We start from the raw sequence: 15,834 nt of genomic DNA, 5'->3' as shown, positions 1-15,834 counted from the left end.
ACTTTACTTTACTTTACTTTACTTAGCAGATGCTTTTATCCAAAGCAACTTACAAGAGGAAGACACCAACAATTCTATAGATTTTGAGTTACAAATCTGATATGGCCTAACTTGTCAGGAATAGAACATGCTAGGGAATTGTTAAGTGCTAGACGAAATATTTTATTTATTTATTTTTATTTTGTGCAGTGTGTGTGTGCATGTGCGTGTCTTAGTGTTAGACCCGTCTGAAATACTTTTTAAACAAGTGGGTTTTCAACTGTTTCTTAACTAGCATTTATAAACACATCACATCAACCGAAAGCAAAAGGAAAATTGCATCAATATGTTCAAGAAATAGCACAGGACCTGTCAGACATCCAAATATATCTGTCAAATGTTCTGATTTTCATTAATTATGTTCCTGTCCTCCCGGGTATGATACTTGTATGTGAAAAGCTTTATGTTATGACCTTTCCCATCAAAATAATTAACTGAAGACTTTCACTATTTAAAAAATCTGAAGGCTGTCCTGGAGCTGCATGACCCATATTTGGCAGGTTTTTCAGTACTCTAGAACTAATGTAGTTGCTCTTTGTGCTTTAAATCACCTGCTTAGCAAAGGAGGCAAAAGGAGTCCTACGGTATGATAGCAGCAGATCTTTTAAAAGTTCAGAGGTGTTTATCTAGTTTTTCTACTGATTTGTGATTAGGGAATTCGGAGGCCAGGTCAAGTTAAAGTGAGGTGATTGTGAAACATGGTGCACAAAACGAAATGTGTCTTCTGCTTTACATTGAAAGTGAAAGTGAAGTGATTGTCATTGTGATACACTCTAGCACAGCACACGGTGCACAAAATAAAATGTGTCCTCTGCTTTTAACCATCACAGTGGGTGAGCAGTGGGCAGCCATGACAGGCGCCCAGGGTGTGTGGGGACGGTGCTTTGCTCAGTGGCACCTTGGCACCTCGGTATTCGAACCAGAAACCTTCCAAACACCGGTCTCCTTTCTTACTCACTAGGCCACCACTGTCCTCAAGGGCAAGGTCAACATTGCATGAGTTGTATGTATGTGATTGTATTATGCCAGTGGTGCATGGTATTTCATGGGAACGATCAGATATCTGGATCTGAGTCAAAAGACGTGAGACGGTGACCTGGGCTGAGGGCGTGGCAGTTCACCTTCATGAGCTGCATGCAGTGAACAGCCTAGAAACCTGCCTTGTCACTGATGTCTAGAGCTTAAAATTTACCTTTCAGATAAATAAATGTATTAATAAACACACACTATTAATGATTTCAGCTTTTATCAGTGTACACATTTTCTGCCAGATTAGTTGTCGTTGTGACACACAATCCCATCTTATTAGCTTCAAGGTCTCACACAACACTGTTTTCCTGTCACGCACTGAAATGTGCAACAGCTGAGTTGATTGGCAGCTGACTCTGTAACTAAGGCAACTGACAAGGTCGTGTCAGCGTAGATGGCGGGTAAATGGGCCATTGCCAGGGAATTTTCACTCTCTCTCCTTCCTCCAGCCGGTCAATACAAGCACTTCTGTCAATACAAACCCCGACTTGTACCTTCACATATATCTCAACAAAGTTACTGCCAATCCATTTTTTTTTTTTTGTGGATTCATGCATTTATCAATACGCGTGCACAGCACCACAGAAACTGTATGTAACCAGGCTAGGACTTTGGAATCACACTTTTCTGATTGTGATGCAAATCTCAGCCATTTTTATTAGCTCTCTGAGCATGCTTTTTATGACACTTATACTGAAATATACTGCGGCTGCATAATACACACAGAGTCATGACCAGTCCAGAGGGATGTGGTACGGAGGTCAGGACAGGAGACATGAGTGAGCCTGATGACTGTTAGCCCTGCCTTTCCTGGCATGTTGTCCTGAGCGCCTCAAGCACTCTTCTGGCGTTTTGGAGCTGAGATTGACATTCATCACAACAAACAAATAAATAAATAAAATCTGGTCACATGTGTGACTTTTATACATATGCATTGTATTACAAACATATTACATTAGATGAAGACTGGGTTCAATGAACTACACTGTGAATATGGAAACATTATTATTTGCTTGTCATTTTATGAGAGAATGTGTTAAAAAAGTGAAAGGTACTGCTTCATCATTTGTACCAAAATGTATTATGATGGGGTGACAGCCAGAGGACCATCAGTAATTAGTGGGGATATTTTTGTTGTGCCATATAAGACACATTTTAGTGGGACTTTCGGGAATCTAAGGCTCACAAGTTTGCCAATCATAATTCTTGAATAAAGTGCAAATAAAGCCTCTGCAAACTTGATCCTTTAGCTGACATTGGTCCTGAGGTGTCTACAGATTTCAAACTATGACAGTGTTTATTGTATCTGAACAAATGAAACAAAGGGGAATACGCGAAGAAGATAAGTGATAACAAGTAATGTCAAACCCAAATGTTATTTAAGCATGTTGTGTAGTTATGGCAGCTGAATTAATGTAATTAATTAATGCATTGGCAGTTTTGTGTGTTGTGTTGAGGCCCATTTTTGGATGACCTAATGTTGAATTAATCAGGAATCTGGCAACGCTGCTTGCACTATACTGCACTTGTGACTGAATGTCCGCAGTGGGATTTCATTGTCCAGATTGTGGAAGTAAGGTGTGTGGGAGCTGTTACTCATGCCAGTTGGCACCTCCCATTTTAAACTTTGTTCATTGTCTTCTGGACAACAAAACAAACAGGGTTGTTTGAGTGGTTAGTTCCTCCTCTACAAAATTCACATAACTAGCAAGAAGGTAAATCCTGGCAACATTTTTGACATGACTTTAGCAAATATGCCCCGAGGTAGAGATTTCTAAGTGAATTGTACTGATAATTATCTTATTGTCACCTCTAATCAGGACGTAGTTGCTACGCAGCAGTTTCTTTTTTCTCTACTTATACAGAGTTTAATATTCTGATTATGATAACGAGCTCAGACATGTTCGAAATGCTGCCGCTCTGGCATCTCAGGTCTCAGCAGCCCATCAATCATGGGTAAAAGTCAGAGTAGGTATATACATCGCAGTCTAATTGATGGCTCTGTTGCTGAGTTGAAAGGCGTTAAATTGCTGACGTCTCCATGATGGAATGTCATCTGTCATTCCTGAAAGAAGGGATTGGGCTCTCCTCAGCCTGAACCATACTTGGTAATGACAACAGGAGGAGACGGGAGCCGTACACCCCATCTCTCTGCCAGGCTAGGGGGTCAGAGTTTAAATGCAAGTCTTTTATGCTGGCCAAGGGACCTCTCCTCTGCATCTTCACACCAAATTATGGAGGCTTTGTGGCGTGATGGAGATTGATGTAGAAAGGGATTTCTTTACTGTCTTATTTCCACTTTTCATGCTTTTTTTCCTGCAAAGGCTCAGTTCAAAGAGAACTCTTTCACTGTCAAATCACATTTCAGAATGTGTGAAATGCTCAATATCCAGAAGGGGCATAGTATTGTAATCCCTTAGTCTCCTGTAACTCCTAATGAATAGAGATGTTGCCTTTTTGGTGTTAGAATCACATTGCTTGAGTGTCATATTAAGAAATAATACTCATTTTATGCATTTGGTCCCATTATTTTTTATGGCGTTTTAAGCAGCTGCACATTATAAATCTGTTAACAGTATATTTTAAGTCTATGTTGCTGGCTGAAGAAACAGGGGTTGAGATTGTTAAACACATTCACATTAATTTGCCAGACAATATATGTCAGGTGTAGTCATATTATTATTTATTTTTGTCTGTGCATAGCTTTTACATCTACTTTTATTTCTTGCTCATGCGTGTGACTGTGTTTGAATGGTTGGTCAGCAACAATATTAAATGTATTAGTGTCCAAAGAAAATCTACTTTACCATCCATGTTTCTACCTCTCACTTCAAATTTTAGCTATTTATGAGAAGGACTTTTATCACTGTTGCATCATCTGTGTTGTGTGTGTAGGTGAAGACATGGCTTACACAAAGATGTATGCTGGTCACACTGGACCTCGTCGCCTGCAAGATCATGACAGTGTGGAGCTGCGGACTGCATCTCTGGACCTGGAGTGGGAGATGGAGAGGGAGCTGGAGGAGCCGGGCCAGGACCACTATGAGCTGAAAAGCGCGGGTCACCCATCCATTGGCAACTTGGCCAGAGGGGGAGCAGACACTGACTTTGAGCCCATCCAGCCCTCGGTTTCGCCTCACGGCCGATTTGAACGGCTGCAGGAGGATGCTGACTTTGTGTCCCACTATGGGTCCAAGGGCCAGAGGAGAAGCTTTAGCTGCATGGCCAAGTACTTCCTGGCAGGGGCTGGGATTTTCACTTTGGGACTGTTTATTGGTCTTGTTGCCCACAGCATGGGCAAGCAAACAGCTGGGCCAATATCAGATCCAAAGGTCCTGGATAACATTCTGAATGGTATCAGGGCTCAGGAAATGCAGATGCTGAACAGGTAAGTATGTCAAGCCATATTCATAAATATATATATATATTTTTTAAGATTGCGCTCAGCCAGTTGAATATGGTCAGATATTACCTTCTCATATTGCCATTGAGAGGAACTTTTGAAAATCACCCAACTTCCCTAAATGTTTCAGTTTTGAAGTCCTTATTGCATGGGTTTATTGTTTGCATTTACTACGTTAATAGTTTTGTAATGCGTTTTGTTGTCCGTGGTGCTGATTTAGAACATGCACTATATAGGAGGTCAAGGATACATTGGCATTATTTTAAGTACGATATTCACCATAATTACCTTGTTTTACTGGAAATGCATCAGTCTGTCAATGTAATAGCACTTCAACAAAACAAACAGCAAAAACCTTTTTTGTTGTTTTGGCTCATTAATTTAATTATACTAAATATTGTACCGAATATAAGTAGACTCTTTAATAATTTACTCGCCTTGCGGAGAGAGCGATTGTGTATGTGTGTATGTGTATACATGTGTAGGTGTGATCGTGGGTGAATTGTGTTTGTGTTGGAGACTGGTACCGCCCTACATTAGATATTCCAGGAGCGCAGATGAGGGCAGCTCGCAGGAACCTGCACACCTTCAACAAAGACTGGAGCCCAAGCACAGCGCCGGCTGTCCCCACAAGTGACAAGCAGCCTTGTTCACTCCAAGCCAAGCTGTGCCAAGGCTGCCAGGCTGAGAGGGGTCTCCCGAGCAGCTACTAATGTTAAATTAAATGCCGACGAGACTCCAGTGACGTGATATTGTTTTTGAGCCAAGGATCAGGAATTGCATGTATATTTGTTTCGGTAAGATAGTCTCCGCTGAACTGAGACAATCCCATACTGGAGCAGTCTTTTCCTTTTTGTGTCTTTATTATTTATTTAGTCACATTTATTTTTCAATCGCCACCACTGACAGAACGGCTCTACAGCTTTGTGTTAGGAAGAAAAATGTGAGGCATTGTAATGGCCTAAGAGGCTAGAGGAGGAAAACAAAACACATTTTCATCACTTAGACAACACGTCTAAACTTGCGTGCTTAATATTCATTACTTGCTTCGTGGAAATAAGGGCATATTTACAAAGATAATTGCATTAGGGTCCTTATGGGCACAGGAGATAAAGATCTCATTGGGACAATTGTGCTCTTTTTGAGAAAGATGATTTTCTGGTAGCTAATATCAGGGGGTGGGGGGTGTTACGCAAAGAACACCGTGAATAAGTGAAAGCACGAAACCACACCCGGCTGAGAGCGAGAGAAAGAAGGCTAAGCAGCTCTTCCCGGGCCTGATTGGTTCGATACAAATGCTAATAACGTAATTATCGGCGACCGTGGCTTGCAGATCCGAGTCCGGCCGTATTTTGGGTTTTCCGTTCTTGTCCGTTTGCCGGGTGGCAATCGCGAACTGGAACGGACACGTTCTCTTTTTGAAAAGGATGAGGCATTAAAATGCACGTCCCACTGCATTGTCCCTGTGCTCGCTGGCACATTGTGTAGCCCTGAATAGGCTCTTGTGTTGTGACAGTGATATTTCTTTGCTGTGCCCTTATGTTTACTTCCTAGATTTGGCTCCTATTTACACTTCAAAGAGCATGCGGGTAGAGAAACAGTTACAGTGAAATTGGATTAGCCAGAAAAAATCCCTGGATGAAGTGCCTTTCCCACTGTTTGGTCCTCTCTAATGGTATTTTTCCCCAAGACACTCACTCCTAATTACACTTGGTAATTGATACTGCTAGATATTCAGTGCACATAGCCTTTTCCCCTAAAAAAAAACATAATAGTGCCAGGGACGGCGTGGAGATCTGCGGGGTGTCTGAGGCCGCACATTATCAGCAGGGTGCGTGGGACCAATTATAAAGTGGGAAAAGAAGTGCATTGATTCTTACCTTTTTCCAGTGTGCCAGTATAGGGGATCTGTAGAAATGCTAGATTGGTCTTTGTTTTGCGATATCTGCGGGCGTTTAAGGTGCATGAGTTGCGTAACATGCAGATGAGGCGTGACAAGAGGTCAGTTCCGCTTGTGTTTACATAATACGGGAAAAAGTGCATTTGCCCTTTATTCAACCAAGACCATTTTATGGTTGAAAGGAACTAAATAATTCACTGCTTGTTTATCAATCTTCGTTATTGCTTAACATCGTTACTAAACACTCATACGAAGAATCAGAATTTCACCTCAGGTGCTGGTTCAGTGGAACCTGCATGTGAATTAATGAGTTCATGTGGGCGTCCACGTAAAAAAAATTATCTAATCCAGCGGGGTTGCACAGGTCATGTTTATTCGCAATGATTGTAGCAGGTAAAAGGCTGTGGTGCTGCATTTTAGTCCGATAATTAATTAATTACCCTGAAAGCAACGTTTTACGCATGATTTCAGAAAGGCCCGACCCTGATTTAAGTAATCTGCATCTTCGTTTGCGAGCCTCGCTGTCAAGATCACAATAAAGTGGATGCGTCCAGTCAGCACTGGCAACTGCGCAAGGGGTTTATTTAATGACTAAAAATGACAATAGACGGTAGCACTTTGAAACTCTGCTCTGTGGTTAGGGTTCTAGAAATAGGGTTGTCTGAAAGGATTTGGAACAATATGACAAATATACAAGTAGAAACAAACAGGACCATTGGACTGGGATTGGTTGCATTTTTTTTTCTCTTTCATGAAGCACACTTGAATTTAAACTCTGTGTGTGTGTGTGTGTGTGTATGTGTGTGTGTGTGTGTGTGTGTGCAGTGTGCAAGATAACACTACTGCTAGTGGCACAATGAAGAACCTAAACATAATTCTGCTCCTGAAACCAGAGCTGGTCCTGCCTCCGAATCAAGGTCTACCTAAGTGATGGACCTCTAGCAGATTAATTATCCTGCTTATCCTAATAGTCTCATGGTTTCTGCATCAGAAGAGGGATCTTGTGCACTTTCCACGTTCAGTTAGATTAGAAAACAGTGCTTTTAGGGTAAGGCCAAGCGTAATTTATATAGAGTGAATTCTATTAATCTTTGGTGAGGGCTTTATTAACGTGCTGGTAGGGTGCCAGTCAGAGGCACCGCAGGAGATGTGGCTGCATTTAGAAATTATTGTATTTTTGAGGAAGCAGGTGCCAAATAACGAATGATAATGTTATGTTTAAGCCTAATGTGGCGCTCCTCGTTGTGTTACAGGTTAATTGCTTTTAGTGAAGACTCCAATCTGTTGCTTAATGTTTTCCCTGCGGCCTGATTGTTCTTTTGCAACCAACTTGAAAGCACGTAAAAAAAATTTCTTTCTTTCACCGCTGTAATGTCTTTACAGCAATGCATGAAGTGTCCCTTCAGATGCAGAGGTTAGGATGCCGTGCATCGTGATTTTACATTTAACTTGCAAATGACTTTGTGTCCAGCGGTTCTGTTTAGAACTTTAGCCTTATGGCATGTGGAAGAAAGTTTTTAAAAAGTTCTACATTCATGCAAACACCCTTGTAATTAGCATGAGGAACTCTGCTTGGTGCCCAGTGTTCAGTGGAGCTGAGTGTTTTCCGAAGGACATCACTACAGCCCTTTGAAGTGTGTGTGTGTGGGTGTGTGCCCGCACACACCTTGAATATAAACACTTGAATGTAATTAAGCATAAAAAAAACCCTCCATAACAGGTACAACAGGAATTGCGGGAGCCTTAAATGCTTCCCTTTTTTTTTTTTTTTTTTTTTTTTTTTGCGTGCCCTGTATTTCCACGACTGATGAATATTCCTCCCCCATCACTCGGCCTTGACAGCAGCCGCGATTTTTCCACCCTGGCTGTTTGCACAGACAGCGAGACCAACTATATACAGACAATACAAATATCTACTCATTTGAGCACACAGGGCACGGGGCAGAATTATGCATTTCATAACAGCATGACAATGTGATCGAGCACTTTTCAATTACTAGAGCGGCACATTGTTACGGAAATATTGTGTCACATCCTGGAGAAATGCTGGATTCGCAGTCTTCAAGGCAGAACGCCTTTGGAATAGAATAACAAAGGACCTGGGTTTCATGGTGAGACATTCTAGTGGCAAAATAATACGAGAAAGACATCAGTAATTTTCCATTTGCCCTAGCAAGTAATAATAAAAATGTAAGTTTTGTATATCTGTCGATATATTGTATTTCCCCTTTGGGACCTGGCTGTGTACCCATCGTTGTCTTCTGTTTGTAGAGCAGGAAGTTCCTGCTGCCTCACCGACTCAGCATCAGAGCGGCAAACTCAAGGCCAAAAAGCCCATCATTAGGGTATGCAAGCAGCAATCGATGGCAGCGGAATGAAATTGATATTCCTGGGGGCTGCAAATCAATATTAATAACGTGTTACAATGCCCATCTAATCAGAGTGTCTGTATTCGGAGCCCACTGCCACCTCTGAGGAATCATGATGGCACTTTCTCTTTGTCCCCCTTGCACTTAAAGAGAGACTAAATTCATACAGGCAGATGGATTATAGCCCATTGCTCTGGCTGTATATTTTCACTTGGCACATTTCCCCCCTTGCTGGCAGAACACCCTGTACAATAACGATGAGCAAGTATCATGTTGAGGTATGGCCCTTGCGATTCTCTTTGGCGGTTGATGGAGCTCTCACAGTCTTATGGTCACCTTTATATCGTTTTTAAGTTCTTCTCGGAGCTTGCATTGGTTATTTATCTTCTTTACGCATTTACCTTAAACTGAATGAGGACGTCTGGACGCCCCCAAAACAAGAATTGGTTTATAATGTGCAAGTCTGATTGGCTGAGGTCAAAGTCATGCAAAGTCATCAGTGGTCAGTGGGCAGCCACAACAGGCACCCGGGGAGCAGTGTGTGATGACAGTGCTTTGCTCAGTGGCACCTCAGTGGCACCTTGGTGGATCAGGTTTTGAACCGGCAACCTTCTGATTACTTCCATAACCACTAGGCCACCACTGCCCCAACCTTTATATGTGTTACATTTCATAGAGGAATAATTGTATGTGTGATTTGTAGTGTATGGGCTAGCTCTATATTTAATTCTTCTGATCTGATTTGATGTGTTTCATACGTGTATATATACAGTACAGGCCAAAAGTTTGGACACACCTTCTCAATGTTCAATGTGTTTTCTTTATTTTCATGACCATTTACATTGATAGATTCTCACTGAAGGCATCAAAACTATGAATGAACACATGTGGAGTTATGTACTTAACAAAAAATGGTGAATAACTGAAAACATGTTTTATATTCTAGTTTCTTTGCTCTGGTTACTGCTTTGTACACTCTTGGCATTCTCTCTATGAGCTTCAAGAGGTCGTCACCTGAAATGGTTCATTCATAGTTTTGTGTTCATTCATAGTTTTGATGCCTTCATTGAGAATCTACCAATGTAAATAGCCATGAACATAAAGAAAACACATTGAATGAGAAGGTGTGTCCAAACTTTTGTCCTGTACTGTATGTAAATAAATACTTTCCATTTCTTTTTTTTTCTAAGCATTCTCTGCAAAGTGATGACCATGCCCTTTGGATCTCTGCAACACTAGGCTGTTATCCAAAACTCAAGCGGGTCATGATCCATGGTATGACTTTTGAAAAAAAGAAAAAGTCCGTCATTTTTGTGAGGGAGCTGCCAAAACACAGTTTACATGTTGTGTGCATCAGTGAGCGCCTTGCCCTATTTAGCGCACTCCTGCTAATTCGTTCTGACCTAAAATCCAGGACACGTGGGCTTTTTTTTTTAACACCTAAAACAAATCACAGGGTTGTCCTGGGATCTTCTCGATGTCTGGTCAACCTAATTAGAGCTTTATGAGTCAGTTTGGATGTCAGGAGATGGGGACCCTCTCAGCTAGATATCTGGCAGCGTCCTTTCTAAGCCCATGACATTATAAACAAATAGTGATTAAATGTGAGATTACGGAAGAGGCTCTGCACAGGTCACTGTCGTTGTTAGACACAGTGCGGGTGACAGTGTTCCCATGGCTCCTGCGCAGCGGCCTTATAAGGACAGAGCTGTCGTATTTCACTGTGTCCCCATGACTGGCTCAACCTAGACATTTTATCACACACTCGATCACTTGCCGAGAAGGCTCTGGAAGAAAAAAGAAAAAACATTACCTCCCGTTGTTGTTCTTTGTTTATTGGTGGCGCAATATCTCTGGCATATTGTCACATTTTTCTCACTGGCCTCCAAAAACACAACAGTCGGATAAGAAGAAGGAAAAAAAAATGCTCTATCTGGTGCAGCCCTTGAGGCAATGTCATTGGGGTACTTAACAGGTTATTTAGCCATGGTCAGAGATGCAAGATAATGTGAGGAGAGCAGAGGATGGAGAATTGAGATAAGAGCACAATGTTTTCAGCATTGTGCAGTTATCTGGCCCCGCTCGTGACCTTCATATTAAATTAGGAGAAGTCTGAAGCTGCCTTTTGGGTAAGAGAATAAATGTCTAAAAAAGTACTACACAGTGCTTAAAAAACCATTCTCGTACATTCCAATCAGAAGGAAATATCGGCCTGTGATGGTGGGAGCCGGCAGCATATTGTGCAGGAACCCAATCTGAAACCAAAGTTACAAACAAATTGCATTTATAGAGTGAAATCCACTACTTCATATTTTGCTGTTGATGACCTGTTCAAAAAGTCCTTAAGAAAATAATAAAAAAAAGAGCCGTAGATCTGAACTTCTATTTAAAAGACCCGTCTCTTGGACTTGTCCATTTAAATGCTGCTGTAAGAAACCTATCAGTTTCACCCCAGGGTTCTCAGCAGCACTGCTTCTCTTTTTTTATGTGCGTGTGTCCTGGATAGCCGAGTGCCCTGTGGGCACCAGCTGGATGTGAATAATTAAGCGGCTGGCGGTGGCGGTTGCGGTCCGGGCTCTTGTTCCCGTAGCCGCCGCAGTGTGTGCACATTCAGTCTCGACACTCACCCTGGCCCCCATCACCCATGGTCCTCTTCACCCACGCAGCTCAAATATGACAAGACAGACAAGCATCAGGGAAAGGTCACGTCTGAAGGGTGCCAGACAGCTCCGCTGAACTCATGGTGCGCTGCAGGTGTCTGAAATGAACATCAGCACCATTTCCTGAGCTCTAGGGCTCTGCAGGCCCTGTTTCTGGGATGTTGTTTTAATTGCAACCTCAGATGTTTGTCTTGCTTTTCTCTTTCTTCAAATGCATTTGCTTATTTATTCTTCTTGAGCCGCTCTGAGAATGTGACTTCCTGCCCAGCCTCTTATCCAAGCCGTTTGGAGTACATTACATTTCAAGGGGGCACAGGTAGACACAGGAGCCTCTAAGCCTCTGTCTAATTGCTCTCGGAGTGGTGGCTTGCCATTAGATCAGCCCATAAGGGGGTAATTGGGAGGCTAGGGGCCGTTAGCCCCGTCATTAGGTGCACAAAGGTGCTGTGATTACACTCTCCGGGATTACAGTCTGGCTGGGACCCAGAGGTCAGAGGTTACCCAAACAGCACAGTCCCCTTCACTTGGAAGGGTTACAGGGTTCACATTTCATCTTAATAGGATGAGTGAACTACTGACTGCTGGGCTGGGGTGGGGGGGGTGTTGAACTACTTTAATGCCATCCTATGTAATATTTAGGCCGGGCTGCAATTGCTGATTGCACATATGCCACAGGAGAGGATGAAACACCTCGGCTGTGTAACAGATGCCGCCTGCTATCCGGAATTTTCATCCTTCTTGGTTTCAACCACCTCAGTGGCTTGTCATATTTGCCCATTATTTATGGGACGTTGAATCTATTTTTAGTTGTGCACTTGTCTGTTTGGTGTTGCGTAAACTTTTCAGATGACTCACGTTGCTTTAAATTAATCACTGGGAACATTATCTTTCCTACGCCTGTATTTTTAACAGCAGGTAGATTTTTTTTTTTTTTTTGCAGACTTGACTCCACAGCATACGTCTGTCAAAAAGCATTACTCACTGATCAGCTACACCACATGATCATTATTGTGTAAGTCTCCATTGTGCAGCCAAAACAGCTAAACAAGATTGTGAAGGTCAACGCTTTGAATTCTGAATATTTTTATTTTTACTGAAGAAGTTCATGTAAACTTAAGGTCCGTGATAAATGTCAAATAAACTCTACAAGACTACAAGACCCAAGGACTGCCTCCTCTTCCCATAGTGCATTTTCTCTCCCCCATTTAAATGATGCACATGCACTAACTGTCCTCATGACCTGAAAGAATATGTGTGCTGGGCTGAGATCATATCTGATTTTTTTCCCCCAAACATATCCGATTTTTATTTGAATAAACAGTTTACTTTATTGTTTTTTTTCAGAAACAGCTTTGTTTGTGAGATTAATCCTGGCATTATTGTCTTAAGCACCCGTAGCAGTCAGATAATGTTGTAAGTCGCTCTGGATAAGGGCGTCTGCAAAAAGTCTTAAATGTAAATGTATAATGTTTAGGGATGTTTAGGTATCAGCAAACGGAATATAGTCTTGGGGCAAGGTGTCCTCTCTGGGTGTCTCTATTGCATTTCATTATTACTGTGACAGAGAAAGACTGGTCTGTTGCATTCACCATGTGAATAAGCATCAGGGACAGAGTACTTATTCATTAATAAGTTTACCATAATATCATATTGATTTCCCATCTCATTTGCCTAATGAGACACATTCATTAAAACGAGGGGGCAAATTGTCACTAGAGGGCACTAGTATAAATGTATACACATAAATGCACAGAAAATAATTCAGACATTACTCACTGAGTTATAAAAAAGTGTTTTGAGAACATTTTCTCGCATCAGTTTTATTCTTTTGTATTGCTATGTGTAGGTGGCTGTGGCTATTTAAAGATGAGTCTGCTCTCGAAGAAGACATGAATTCTCTCCTGGACACTGAATACAATGTAACAGCCCATGCTTGAATGACCTATCAATGAGCTAAATTCCATTTCAACATCCATTCCTTATTCTTTAGAGCTTTTGTACAGCTGCATAGTGTGTGTGATACATTTCTCCTCTTGCTTATGCAGGGTTTCTATTTGAAACTACACTACTCACAATAGTTAGAGATATTGTTATTTACTATTTGCTCTTAATTTTATGAAATAAGTAAATGTTCCCTTGGATATTACAAATAATGTATGAGAATTTTCATCAGCGACGTCTCATGCTCCTCACTAGCCTCATGATGTTGTTCTAAGGCAATGCGTTCCACTGCTACAATGCTTTCTGCCAGGTCACGTGGGGGTGGGGTACGATCATTCAGTCTCTGCTTCAACTGGTTCCAGACTGGTTCCATGGGGTTCAGGTCAGGGGACATTGATGGGCCATACCATATGAGGCACTCCAACTTCCTGAAGTCGAGCTATGACAATTCTGCCCCAATGTGGTGGAGCATTAATCATCCATGAACAGAAGTTGGGGGGGTGCTGGCAGAATTGGAGGATGATGATGGGTTCTATGACATATCTGAGGTAAAAACAGTGTTTTTTTAGTGACTGAGCCATGTAAAATAACCAAATCTTTTTTGCGCTGACTGGTGATGCCAGCTGTTGCACTTCCTCCACCAAAGCAAACATGGAGACCATGTTGACCTCAGCGCATAGCTCACCGTGCCTTCTCCAGCAACGCTGATGCTACACTCATTATTGAACAGGACCACTGCTGCTTTTTCTAGGTCACATGGTCTTATGCAAGGTCATGGTCACTGCAAACATTAGTACCCCAGTACCCCTCGCATCTCGTAAATGGTCCTGCAGCTGTGTGGCAGTTGCATAATGATGTTGCATAGGTCCTTAGGTACTGGACATCATTGCGGTCTGTCACTCGTGGGGCTCCACTCCTTGGTCTGTCATGAACTCTGCCAGTAGTTCTGTGTCTTGATGCAAGTCTGCTCATGACTCTTTGAAGTTCACCAGCAACATCTGACTACCTGCCACCGACCCGAAGGCACGCCATGGCCACGTGACACTGCTTGTCCGTTAAGTGACGTTGTGTGTTCATGGCTGTTTGAATGATGAATTTGGAATTAATTACTGACAATACCAGCTTTTTATACCCACAGAATGATGAAATTGATGCCACACTGAGAAAGGTTGTCTCTTGATATTGACCCCAATATAAGGTACACCTGTACACAATGAGACCATTACATGGTAAACCCAAAATGAGGTGTGTCTATCACCCCAATACAATTGCCTCCCTATCCCAATATAATTGCCTCCCTATGTATGACATCCACTAAGTATCTCACAATATCCCTACCTATTGTGAGTAGTGTATATTAGGAAACCTATTAACAAATGACACATGTATAGCTACAGACTGGTCAATTAGCACTGGCCATTCATATAACACAGAGAGACCCCTCTACATATATTGCCCGCAGTATTTAGATAAAATAAACAATTTCTTACCTACTTTCTTGCGTACTGATGGTTTTTCTGCTATTTTGTTGCAATAATTTGCAGAAGGTAGAAAGATGGATATAATGGCACTCCTTGCTTTTCACAGTAACAAGGCCCTATTGGGATATCCAACATTTTTTGAGTGAGAATCCCTCCAGGGGCCAGAGAGATTGATAATAATTGCCACACACAAAAATATCTAATCTAGGCAATCGAGACAGGTAATATTTTTTAGCTTATCTTGCCAGAAAGGACATTTCTACCAGACAACCTTCTTCAAAGTAGCATCATCAGAGCAGGGCGATGAATCTTAAGAGCCAAACTGAAAATCTATTTGTAAGGGAACTGGAATTTAAAAATAGTTAAAAATTAAATAAGCCGAAGTCAAAGATTCAGTGTTAATTTACTTACTTTTGTCTCTGATTAGTTATGCTGCCAGGGATTTTGCGTTGCTGCACATTAAAATGAAACAGGTTCTTGTCTATTTAAAAACTACACTTTACACTTGCAAAGAAGATAAAAGATTTTAATTGATGATTTTGTTTGTGATTTTGATTATTTAATATTCAAAAATCAGTGTATACAACATACAACAAACAGATTGATTTACAAGTTTGTTGTTGGTCTGCCATTATTCTGCTTCTGGTGTGTGTGTGTGTGTGTGTGTGTGTGTTTATTCTGTTAAGGTAAAAGTACACTGGATTATGCCAAACAACAATTTAATCAGATAAATGTCAAAAATAGCTAGAAGTTGTATTGATATATTGTCATATTTCATTGTCCGGTGATATTTTGCCATATTCCTAGCATCAACTAATATGACATTCTCAGATGCCTCTGGCTGATGTTTTGCACAAAAGGTGCTATCTTGTGGTCTGACATGGAAATATTATCTTCTCCACCTACAGTTTTTTCCCATTAACTGGAAAAGTTATCTTTTATGATGAGGGATACGTTTCATAACAAGAACATGAAACATAAGCAAATACTCCCACGCACAATATATGCCATT

General features: G+C 41.5%; 1 protein-coding gene across 1 annotated transcript in view; it reads left to right on the top strand.

Annotated features, from left to right (window-relative positions):
- Positions 1-3,969: 3,969 nt before the first annotated feature.
- The window catches only part of LOC114773210 (inactive N-acetylated-alpha-linked acidic dipeptidase-like protein 2), a gene marked incomplete at its 3' end in the record, with an annotated part of 115,053 nt that continues 103,188 nt past the window's right edge, over positions 3,970-15,834 (top strand). The window contains exon 1 of the mRNA XM_028965717.1: positions 3,970-4,456. Coding sequence (XP_028821550.1) covers positions 3,972-4,456 — 485 coding nt within the window. The remainder of the gene's footprint in view (positions 4,457-15,834) is intronic.

This window comes from Denticeps clupeoides, unplaced genomic scaffold (genome assembly GCF_900700375.1).
Source record: "Denticeps clupeoides unplaced genomic scaffold, fDenClu1.1, whole genome shotgun sequence".
NCBI classification, from domain to species: domain Eukaryota; kingdom Metazoa; phylum Chordata; class Actinopteri; order Clupeiformes; family Denticipitidae; genus Denticeps; species Denticeps clupeoides.
Note: the sequence above shows the minus strand (reverse complement) of the source record. Positions and strands in the feature narration are given on the sequence as shown.